This window comes from Phaseolus vulgaris, chromosome 5 (assembly GCF_000499845.2).
Source record: "Phaseolus vulgaris cultivar G19833 chromosome 5, P. vulgaris v2.0, whole genome shotgun sequence".
In the NCBI taxonomy this organism is placed as follows: Eukaryota; Viridiplantae; Streptophyta; class Magnoliopsida; order Fabales; family Fabaceae; genus Phaseolus; species Phaseolus vulgaris.
The window spans coordinates 22473283-22485397 of NC_023755.2; the positions used below are offsets into that span (position 1 = coordinate 22473283).

Below are 12115 nucleotides of genomic sequence, written 5' to 3' on the forward strand. Positions count from 1 at the left end.
TGGCTTCAGCTGAGGTGGCTAGGTAGACTATGATGGGTTGGGTTGACACTGGTTTAACCAAGATTGGTGGTTCGGCCACTATAGTTTTGATTTGAGAAAAGGCTTGCTCACACCGCTCATCCCACTCAAAGGTTTCAGATTTTTTTAGCAAGTTTACTATTGGTTTGGTTTTTTCGGCAAGAATTGGTAGAAATCTTGATAATGAGTTGAGTTTTCCCACTAGTCTTTGTACCTCCTTCAAATTCTTTGGGCTTCCCATCTTCATTATTGCTTCGCACTTGTCAGGCACTAGTACAAAATTTGAAAACAACGACTATTTATTTAGTGCGGCTTTGCGTTTAAACGCATTTGTAAAAAACGCGGTGGCATTTTTGTAATTAAATTGATTTACAAATGCGGTTCTAGGGTAAGACCGCATTTGTAAATCAATTAAAATGAATTACAACTGCGGTCATACTAAAGACCGCATTTGTAATTCAATTCAGAATGAATTACAAATGCGGTCTTTACTATGACCGCAGTTGTAATTCATTTTAATTGATTTACAAATGCGGTCTTACCCTAGAACCGCATTTGTAAATCAATTTTACCCTAAAAATAGAAGCGCGCCACTGGTTTTCACTTTCACTTTCGTCTTCTCCGCTCTTCGTTTCAACGTTCTCAGCTCTCTCCGCTTTGCATTGTAAGTTTCAGCTCTCTCTGCTTCAACGTTTGTTTTCGTTTTCGTTTTTGTCATTGTCATTATTCACTTCCTTGGCATTGTCATTTCATTTCCTTACTCGTTTTCTGCATATAGGTGGTTACTGTTCTATTGGTTCTCTGGTTTTTTCTGCTCCGCCACCGCCACTGCTTCCGTCACCGCCACTGCTTCCGCCACCGCCTTCGCCTACGCCTTCGTCTTCGTCTCCGATCACCATCAACCTAAAGGTTGGTGTTGTATTTATTTAATATTTTGAATTTATATTTAAAATTTTGAATTCATATTTAATATTTTGAATTTTTATTTTTCTGTATTATAATATATATTTAATTCATAACTAATATAACTTGGAATGTATATAACTAATAACTAATAATTTATATATTTGTGTGTATTTTGAATTTTTGTATTATATAATTTCTATTTTCTTAAATTTATATTATATATAAATTCTATTTTTGTAATTATTTTTATTTTTTGCACTTTCTCTTTGCATATCTTTCTTTTTTTCCCTGGCATCATTTATTTTTTATAATTGTCACTTTAAACTACTTTTACTTAAATAAAAATGAATATGATATTAATCTTTATGGAATTATAATTCTATAGTGTATTAAACTTTGTTCTAGAATTTTAATTTTAGAAGTGAAATATTTAGTTAGTTGTTAATTACATTTTAATAAAAGTTTTATGTTATGTTAGTTATTGTTACTTTTAGAATAGAAATATCGTGTTTGGATTGAGTCCGGGGGTGTTCGACCCTCGGCAAATGTGTGAGATTGAAGAGAATACTAATTATTAGAAAATCCTAACTATATTCCAGAATATATAATGGATCGAAGTTGGATTAATGCTGTTCGTATAAGTGATGAGTACGAAAGGGGAGTAGAGGAATTTATACAATTTGCGCAGCGTAACGCGATTATTAGTGGTCATGATGGAGCAAAGATCAGGTGTCCGTGCGTTAACTGTTTGAATGGAAGGATACTGGATGTGAATATCATGAGGGAACACCTGCTATGTGATGGGTTTCTTCGATCTTATACAACTTGGACATGGCATGGTGAATTATTAAATTTACCACGTGTTTCCGTAACTGAAGAATATGTGGGTTCTACAATGGATGAAGCAGTACACGATGATGGAGATGATGATCGATTGGAGGACATGATTCGTGATGTGGGAGCTGAGTGTTTTGCAAAAGCGCATGGATATGAAAGTATGTCAAAAGATGCAGAGACTCCTTTGTATCCTGGATCAACTAACTTCACACGGTTGTCGGCGGTGTTAAGATTGATGAATTTGAAGGCAAGAAACGGATGGACTGATAAAAGCTTCACGGAATTGCTCCAGCTGTTGAAGGATATGCTTCCAGAGGGAAATAGTCTACCTAATCGTAATTACGAGGCAAAAAAGATTCTTTGTCCAATGGGTATGGAGTACAAAAAGATACATGCATGTCCTAATGATTGTATATTATACCGGAAAGATTTTGAATTGTTGAAAAGTTGTCCGAGGTGTGGGTTATCACGTTATAAGTTGAAACAAAAAGATGATGATTCTATTGATGACATGGAAAAGCATGGACCCCCAATGAAGGTTATGTGGTATCTTCCCATCATTCCAAGGATGAAGCGTTTGTTTGCAAACCCAGACGATGCTAAGAATCTTAGATGGCATGCAGATGAGAGGAAAGCGTGTCCAATATGCGAAGAAGACACTGCTTCTCAACAATTGAAACATGGAAGGAAAACAGTATATCTTCGGCATCGGAGGTTTCTTAGAAGTCATCATCCTTACCGGAGGTTGAAAAAAGCCTTTAATGGACACCAAGAGGGTAGTGGTCCACCAACTCCATTAACCGGTGTTGAGGTTTACGAAAAGGTAAATAACATAGACCACACCTTCGGCAAGTCCAAAAAAAAGTCATCTGTGACAAATATTTGGAAGAAGAAATCAATCTTCTTTGATCTTCCGTACTGGTCGAGGTTAGAAGTCAGACATTGTATAGATGTAATGCATGTTGAGAAGAATGTGTGTGATAGCTTAATTGGTACACTTCTTAACATTAACGGGAAGACGAAGGATGGTCTAAATGCTCGTTTAGATTTGATTGAGATGAACATACGCGGCGAGTTGGCACCCATACAAATGGGTAAGCGTACATATTTGCCCCCAGCCTGTTACACAATGTCAAAAGATGAAAAAATTAGTTTTTGTCAATGTCTAAAGGGTGTGAAAGTGCCACAAGGACATTCCTCAAATGTGAAGAGTCTAGTGTCAATGCAAGATTTGAAGTTAATTGGGTTGAAGTCTCATGATTGTCACATCTTGATACAACAATTGTTGCCGGTAGCTATCCGTGGGATCTTACCAAAAAATGTTAGACACACCATAACCCGTTTGTGCTCATTCTTCTCTTCCATCTGTTGTAAAGTCATTGATCCCTCAAAACTAGATGAACTTCAAAATGAAATTGTTGTTATCTTGTGTGAATTGGAAATGTTTTTTCCTCCATCTTTTTTTGACATCATGGTTCATCTAGTGGTGCATCTGGTAAGAGAGGTTAGATTGTGTGGACCAGTGTACTTAAGATGGATGTATCCTGTTGAGCGGTATATGAAAATTTTGAAAGGTTATGTGAAAAATCATTATCGTCCAGAGGCTTCAATGATTGAAAGGTACATAGCTGAAGAAAGTATTGAATTTTGTTCAGAGTACATGACAAAAGCAAATCCAATAGGTGTTCCAGCTAATTCATGGCACCACAGGCGTTCTACAAGTAAATGTTTACGTGGTGTGAATATTGTAAGCAAATCTCGATCAGAAGTCTTGCAAGCACATTTGTACATATTGAATAACACAGATGAAGTTGTACCTTACATAGAAGCTCATAAAGCCATTGTGAAGGCAAATAACCCAAGACAAGCAGAGAAATGGGTCTTGATGGAACATAATAGAACTTTCATGCCTTGGTTTAAAGATGAAGTGTTCAAGGATTCAACGGCATCAGAGACCTTGACTTGGTTGGCTGCTGGATTGAAGTTTGATGTCATTTCATGTACAGCGTACGAAGTGAATAATTGTATATTTTACACGAAGTCCCTGGATGAAAAGAGTACAGTTCAAAATTCTGGTGTTACTCTTGAAGCCGAGTCAATGCAGTTTTCGACTTCGAAAGATACAAATCCAGTACTTGGATCAATGACATACTATGGGTTTATAGAAGAGATATGGGAGATTGACTACACTAAGTTTTCCGTTCCAGTTTTCAAGTGTAAATGGGTTGATAATAAAAGTGGGGTTAAAATTGATGAATCAGGATTCACACTAGTGGACTTTCGAAAGATAGGGTATCGAGATGAGCCATTTATAATGGTTCAACAAGCATCTCAGGTTTTCTATGTGAAAGATCCTACGTCAGAACATTGGTATGTCGTTTTACACGGGAAAAAACAAGGGGAAGCCATAGATGATATTGAATATGGCGAAACTCGTTCATTCACACCAATGATAACTAATAAAGATGACGATGTACTTGATGATGTACATGCAACCCGTAAAGACCACAGTGAAGGAATTTACATATAAACATTCAACCCACATGCAACATGTAAATAAACATTTATAATTTTATGTATTATTTTTATATGATTTTAATTCGATGCACATTAACTAATGTTTGTTACCTAATTTTTTTAACAGAGACATGGATGACGACCAGACTCCAGTCAGACCTCGATCTGGGCGAGGTAGTAGAGGACCTACTAGATTGAAGCGTCTTGCATTGAGACGTGCTGCTGGTGAGAAGACACATGTTGACATTGACGTCAACACTGGAGTGGCTTTTGGTCCTAAGGCAGATGAGTTTATGAGCTATCTTGGAGTTGTTTCTCGTGAGAGGCTCTCCATTTTGATTAATTCATGGGATGAGGTTTCAGAGGTTGATCGGAACATGCTATGGGAGGATGTTCTGGTAAGCTTTACATTATTATTGTTATCATATAATGCTTTTTAATATTGATTAATTAATTTTAATTTCATGATGTTATTTTGCAGGCAAACTTTGACATTCCTGATGTGGAACCGCTTCGATCAAAGATATTATCCAATATCGCACTTAAATTTCGTACCTTTAAGTCAAGACTGACATCGAGATACATTTTTGGCGACCTTAAAGACGAAAATCCATGTTTAAAGTACCAACATATTGATGAAGAGACATGGCGTCTTTTTAGAGAAAGCCGTGAAAATGAGGCTTGGATGGTAAGTGAAGTAACTTTTTTGTTTATATAACATTAATAAGTTTATCTTATTTACTTCAGTTTGTTTATTTCAATTATGACAGGATCGTCGGAAGAAAGCTCAAGAGATAGCTTTGAAGAATCTTACCCCGCACGTTATGTCTCGTTCGGGGTATAGAAAACTTGAGCAAACACTGATGGTGGAAAAGGAGAAATCTCAACAGGGGACGTATTCTGAGAATGTGGAAACAGGGGTCACTTCTCCTCCACCACCTTTTCGCCATGAAAAATGGAAGAGGGCCCGAATTAAAAAGTCCGGTGCACCAAGTTCCGAGCAATCCGGGGTTATAATCGAAAAAATTGTAAGTTATTTTTGTTATTTTCAATTTTTTTAAAGCATTAATTATATTAATGATTGAAAATATGATTTTTGTGTACTCTTGCAGGATTCCTTGGAATCCGACGGTACATTTGTTGCTGAAGGTCGTCACGATATCCTGGTTGAAGCAATTGGACGACCTGAACACTCTGGTCGTGTTCGTGCCGCTGGACAAGGGGTCGGAATTAAACTTTATTTTGGAGTTTCAGAACGACAGCCATCCTCCTCCTCCAAGAAGGAAACTCAAATGAAGACTAAGTTACGTGAAGAAATAATGGAGGAGATGAGAAAGGAGACTGATTTGATGTGGCTGGAGATGAAAAAGGAGAATGATCGAATGCGACAAGAGTTTCTATCGCAACAAGTTTGTGCTGAGCCGATTGAACCCCTTGTTAGTCCCACTCCCAAGAGCACAAAGGGGAGTTGTGCGGCTCCTCCAACATCAGGGGATGATATCAATGGGCAGACAGAGGATTGTGAGCTACTGGTAGTGGGCGGCAAACTTCCTCGGGTGGTGGCACTTGGAAAAGTCTATAAAAACGCCACCACCTTACATAACGTTCCTCTCTCCCCTGATGTGGCGAAGGTAACTGTTGAAAAAGTACGATTTCCTGATGCTCGTGTTCCACTACCTTCAGATGAGGTAACCACTGTGGCCGATGCATTTCAGACATTCGTTGCCTGACCCAGAGAGCTCATTCGATCTATGCCCGAACCTCATGTAATAATTTCGTTTCATTATATTATTTTTTATTTATATTTATATATTACATATAATTTAATACAAATGTTGTTTATCTTGTAGGAACCTTTTCAGCCACCAACTCCGAAAAAGAAGCGTGAGGTTCCAGTTGACGATCCTATGGCTTCCCTACGTCTCATTGCTAGTCAGATTGGCAATGATCCTTTTCCAGTTCCGTGGGATAATACATTTTTTCAAATCAACACTGAACTGCCACTGATGATTTACAACACAGATTTATCAGAATTTATATCTGGGAACCAGGAGCTCAATATAAGTATAATTCAATTTTTTATGATGTAAGTATCTTTACCTATTATTCAATTTACTTTATGTTAAATTATTATTGATTATGCTTTAACTAAAAACTTGTAGGTTTTTGCATAGAGTCTGTATCACTGAGGGGAAGGAAAATATGTATGGATTCGTAGATCCTGCATATACTAATCCCGTTGGACCAAACTCAACTGAGACTCAAGCATACATCACTAACATCCTGGAAAAAGAGGGAAAACAAATTTATTTATGCCCTTACATTAATGAGTAAGTTTAATTATATGTCATCAATTATTATTATTTCATGTTTTAAATATTTACTAACTCTTTTCAATGATCATATAGGCATCATTGGCAGTTACTTGTCTTATCAATGGTTGATAAGACTGCTGTGTGGTTCTGTTCCCTACACAAGAAGATGCCCACAAAATTTAAGGATATCATTGATACGTAAGTATAGTATAAACTTAACTTTGTATATGTTACTAATTAACCATCTACTAACGAGGTTTTTTGTATTAACCAGTTCATGGCGTGGATATAACATCCTAAAAGGTCGATCCAGTTCAAATAATTTGAACTACATAAGAGTAAAGGTTTGTAATTTTTTTCTTTCTCTATTATCATTGTTTATCAATATACTAACATATTACTTTTTATTGAATTATATAGTGTAATAAACAACCAGGAAGCTATGAGTGTGGCTATTACATTATGCAATGGATGATTACCATTATAAGACTAGGTGTTAAAACTGGTTGGAAGGAGGTATATGTTAAATCATTTTTATAATTCTTGAACATATATATATCTAGAAACTAATTTATGTCAACTTTGCAATGCAGTTATTCACAGAAGAAACACCAATGAGTGAGGAAGGCATTTCATATGTTAGAGATTCTTGGTCCACATACTTCATTAATTTTTATAACTCTAGCATACGTAAACAACATTAGTGGTTTTATTATATGTAATTTGATCACTTGTAAATGTACATTTTGATGATTTCAATTGGTTACTACATTTTTGTATTTGTCTGGCTGGGTTTAATCATTATGCAGGTTATTTAAATATATGGTTTCTGCACAAAACAGGATGTACCAAAAAAAAAAAACACTATTTACAAATGCGGTCATTTACCAAGACCGCATTTGTAAATAGTGAATTCGCATTTACAAATGCGGTCTTAGTAAATGACCGCATTTGTAAATAGTGATTTATGAATGCGGTTTTTACCAAGACCGCATTCATAAATCCTAAACCCCAAACCCACTCCCTAATTCAGAATAATATACAAATGCGGTTACCTAAAATGACCGCATTTGTAAATGTGATTTATGAATGCGGTCATAGGACCGCATTTGTAAATTCCAGATTTACAAATGCGTGTTGATCAAATGCGGTTCTATGACCGCATTTGTAAATTTAAAATAGCCGCATTTGTTTAACTTATCTGCACTAGTGGGGTTTGCTTCAATGCCTCTGTTTGTCAACATGAAACCTAGAAATTTTCCACCTCTTACCCCAAAAACACATTTTTCTGGATTAAGCCGAATTTCGTATTTTCTTATCTGTGCAAACACCTCCTCAAGGTCTTCCAAGTGTTTCTCTATCTCCCCTGATTTCACAACCATATCATCAACATACACCTCCATATTTTTTCCAATCTGATCCTTAAACACCTTGTCCATCAACCTTTGATATGTTGCTCCAGCATTCTTCAAACCAAAAGGCATGACTTTATAACAATAATTCGCAGTGTCTGTGGTGAAAGCCGTTTTTGGAACATCTGGCTCATACATTTGTATTTGATTATACCCTGAATAGGCATCAAGAAAGCTCATCATCTCTTGTCCAGACGCCCCATCCACTAACCGGTCTATGTTGGGTAGTGGGTATGTATCTTTCGGGCAAGCTTTGTTTAAGTCTGTATAGTCTGTGCACATTCTCCACTTTCCATTTGGTTTTTTGACAAGCACTACATTGGATAACCATGTTGTGTATTGAGCCTCTTTTATGAAACCAGCTTGCATTAACTTCTCGGTTTCTTCTATTGCCGCTTTTCGTCTTTCTTCTCCTAACTTTCTTCTTTTTTGAGAGACCGGTCTTGCTTCTTGACATACAGACAATTTATGACAAACTACTTTCGGATCAATCCCAGGTATATCAGATGGTTTCCAAGCAAACAAATCCTTGTTGTTACGTAACACTGTGATGAATTTACTTAACAACTCTTTGGGCAAACTTCCACTTACATAAGTGCATTGCTTCTCGTCTTGACCCAATACCACAGCTGTGGTCTCTTCTTTTGGCTCTATTCTTTCGTCATTTATTCTTGGGTCCAAGTCGGCCATTGCCACCATTCTTTCAGTATCATGGTTTGCTCTTAAATTCATCTTTAAGCCTGCTGCATAACATTCCCGAGCATCCTTTTGATTGACATAAACCGTTGTTATCTCACCTTTTTCTGTTGGGAACTTCATAGCCAAATGCGGTGTTGAAACTATTGCTCCCAGTTTATTCAAAGAGGATCGTCCTAATAACACATTATATGATGTAGTAGCATCCACCACCAAATATCTGATTTTGATTTTTTTAGTTTTATTGCCTCTTCCAAACGTGGTCATCAAATCAATGTACCCCTTAGTGTTAACTCTCTCTCCCGAAAAGCCAATGATCTGCTCTCGGAAAGGTACTATATCTTCTTCTCTTAAATGTAATCTTTTGAAAGTATCCCAAAACAAGATATCAACTAAGCTCCCCTGATCAACTAAGGTTTTCATAACAGCATATTCGGCTATTTCTACCGTTATCACCATAGGGTCATCGTGATCGGGATCAATCTCTTGAACATCTTCATCTGTGAAAAGCATTGGTGGCAAGGTTCTTCTTTTGAAAATATGATTAATTGTTCTGATGCTTCTCCAATGTTGTTTTCTTGCTGATGAGGATTCCTTTCCTGAAAAACCTCCTGAAATTGTATTTATAAATCCTCTGACCGGCCTACCCAGACTTCGTTCCCTACTCCGCCTTACTGACTGAGTGTTTTGATGATCCCTATCACTTCTTCTTTCTAGCCTTCCATCTCTTCTATCACTTCTTTTTTCAACTCTTTTTTCATCTCTTCTTTCAAATCTTTCAACTCTTCTCTGGCCCATTTCTCCCCCTCTCGATCCTCTCTCAGGACTTAACCTTATTCTCAGATTTCCTCCTTGGACGAAGCGTTTCAACTGTCCAGCTTGAATTAATTCTTCTATTCTATCCTTCAACCCGATGCATTCTTCTGTATGATGGCCATGATTTTTATGATACTCGCAATGCTTGGTATGATCTGCTCTTTCTGGTGTTCGTGCTTTTCGTAGTGGTGGTATTATTTCTGTTGCCATAGCTTCTTGTAAAACTCTAGCTCTGTTTGCATTCAAAGGTGTGTATTGTTGGAATTTTCGGCTTCTGAATTCTTCTCGGGCTCTTCTTGCAGCAGGTGGGTGTTCTCTTTCTATCATCTTCTTTTCACCGCCATCAACCCTTACTTGGTTTCGAAACTCCCTTAATTCTTCCATTTGCATAAATTTTGACGCTCGTTGTCTTAGTTCATCCAAATTGATTGCAGGTTTCTTGCAGAGACTATCGGAAAACGGTCCCGGTTTTAATGTCGTGATCATATGATGCATAGTGACTTCTGGGCTAAGATTTCGGATTCCCAAAGCAACCTTTCCAAAACGTTCCATGAACACTCTTAAGGATTCTCCTTTTTCTTGTCTTATGTTCACTAAGGCGATTGACGTTAAATGATGAGGACGACTAGTTGCAAATTGAGCGCCGAACTTTTCTATCAACGTATCAAAGCAATCTATACTCAAAGGTGGGAGGCGCGTAAACCAACTCAATGCTGCCCCTTTCAGAGTTGTAGGAAATACTCTGCACATAACAGCATCATTCCATGTATACAAGCTGATTTGAGTAGTATATATTGCAATATGCTCATCAGGATCCGTACTCCCGTCGTATTTGTCAATGGTCAAGTTCTTCCAATTGTCAGGCAACGGAGTATCGATTATAACATCATAAAACGGATGTTTTCTAGAGGATGTCCCTGCACAAACCCCAGAGTTTTCAAGCCATCTTCTTCTGGTTTGGGAACTTTCGTTGTGATACAACCTCTCATTCACTTGTATCCTAGGCTGAACAGTTTCGAAAGATGAATTCAAAACCGTTTCCTCTTGTAACTTTCTCCTCATGCATGCATTTTCGGCTCTCAACATACTCAATTCTTCTTCATTATTCTTCTTTAATGTCTCGAATTCTTTTTGTAATTGGACCAACATTGCCATTGGCATGTTAGCACTATCTTCCCGGTCTCCACCTTGTTCTCCTCCTTGACTCATCTTGTCTTTAACCCTTCTCAATTAACCCTCGGCCCCACGGTGGGCGCCAAAATGTTCTTACAACAAGGACCAAGAATACTCGAAAAAGGTTAACAAGACTTAATTTCTTTCCTTGGTGGGAACTCTTGACTTCTTCTCTTGGCTGGTACTCTCGGTTAATGCTCTCGGCTGACACTCTCGTCTTCTCCTCTAAGCTGGTGTTATCGGCTTCTCTTCTAGGCAGGTACTCTCGGCTTCTCTTCTAGGCTGGTGCTCTCGGCTTCTCCTCACGACAGGTGGGGGGTACCTGCAAGTCGCTCTGATGCCAAAGTCAGAAAAGGTTTAATATTCATCAGATAAAATCACTCTTACCTCTTTCTATCTCTGAACTCCTATTTATAGAGTTTCTTTAATGGGCTTTCCCTTTACTCTTGGGCCTTCTTTCTGCACCTTTTTTATTATTTGTGCACCCCTCTTGCAAGTTTTTATCTAATTGGGCTTTTACAACTTTTATATTTTTGTTTTATTCTTTTGTCTTCATTGCTTTCGGTCAAAACCTCTCGGTTTTAACTTAATCATCTTAATTGTTATACTATGTAGTTCTCGGCATGAATCTCTCGGTTTTACCCTATCAGTACAACTTGAAAATTGTGTATTGATATATGGAGTACACAGGTATTTGAAGTGATAGATGAATTGTAGAAGGAGGTTGATGAAAGTGGTGTGTGGCATTTGTGATTACTCTCTAATTGAAATTTTGTTGGGAAATAAAGTAAAAGTAAAAAATGGTGGGGAAGAGAGAGAGAGAGTTGAAGAAAGGGAAGCAAGTGGGTCCAAAAAATGGAGAGGAACGCGGCAATGGAGAAAAGGCGATTGCGCGTCAATCGAGGCTGGTTGGCACCCACAACACTACCAAGCAACATCACTCACCGACTCTCACTTTTCTCACTTTTCATTCTAAATTTCCCAACCAAAATTCAACTTTTAAATACACTGCTCTTTAACCATTTTTCGAATTAAATAAATAAATATTACATTAGTTATAGTCACTAAAATTGCTTTCAATGTAAAAAGGTAGACAGTTTATGAGACAACTTTTATTATCATTAACTATTTAGTTGATTGATTAAATTAATATTAACAATTTATAACATTGTAGTTCATAAACATGCTGTTATTAATTATTATTATTTTTTATCCCTAACCGTTAAACCCATGTAAGAAGGTTTTATAACAATTCTCAGACACCATTTCAACTTATTATTCTAATACTCATAAAAGGAATCACCTCCTGAACGCAAAATCTCACTTTAAAGTGCAATTTTAGTGGACTTAGTCGCAATTTATTAATTTATAATTATCTTTATTAAATGCCACAATCAATCAAATCTGTGTAAATGCTTAATCTTT

The 12115-nt window shown here is 37.1% G+C and overlaps 2 protein-coding genes across 4 annotated transcripts; one reads left to right on the top strand and one right to left on the bottom strand.

Annotated features, from left to right (window-relative positions):
• The first annotated feature begins 496 nt into the window (after window positions 1-496).
• On the top strand, window positions 497-8118 carry LOC137835311 (uncharacterized). Of its 3 annotated transcripts, XM_068643762.1 has the most exons (8): window positions 497-927; window positions 4406-4676; window positions 4760-4966; window positions 5049-5306; window positions 5391-6044; window positions 6129-6364; window positions 6441-6608; window positions 6687-8118. In XM_068643762.1, the coding sequence occupies exons 2-5, from the start codon at window positions 4410-4412 to the stop codon at window positions 6006-6008; spliced, it is 1350 nt and encodes a 449-aa protein (XP_068499863.1). In that variant the 5' UTR covers window positions 497-927; window positions 4406-4409; the 3' UTR covers window positions 6009-6044; window positions 6129-6364; window positions 6441-6608; window positions 6687-8118. The 3 variants fall into 3 exon arrangements, with proteins under 3 accessions (XP_068499863.1, XP_068499861.1, XP_068499864.1); XM_068643760.1 differs by having other exon boundaries at window positions 6441-8118; XM_068643763.1 differs by lacking the exon at window positions 497-927 and having other exon boundaries at window positions 3942-4676; window positions 6441-8118.
• LOC137834135 (uncharacterized) lies at window positions 7718-10726 on the bottom strand. Its single transcript, XM_068642199.1, has one exon. The coding sequence runs from the start codon at window positions 10724-10726 to the stop codon at window positions 7718-7720; it is 3009 nt and encodes a 1002-aa protein (XP_068498300.1).
• Between the last annotated feature and the right edge of the window lie 1389 nt (window positions 10727-12115).

Coding starts and splice junctions, on each gene's coding strand:
- LOC137834135 (XM_068642199.1), bottom strand. CDS start 10,726: ATGAGTCAAGGAGGAGAACAAGGTGGAGACCGGGAAGATAGTGCTAAC.
- LOC137835311 (XM_068643760.1), top strand. CDS start 4,410: ATGGATGACGACCAGACTCCAGTCAGACCTCGATCTGGGCGAGGTAGT. Junction 4,677..4,759: donor TGCTATGGGAGGATGTTCTG/GTAAGCTTTACA, acceptor GTTATTTTGCAG/GCAAACTTTGACATTCCTGA. Junction 4,967..5,048: donor GTGAAAATGAGGCTTGGATG/GTAAGTGAAGTA, acceptor CAATTATGACAG/GATCGTCGGAAGAAAGCTCA.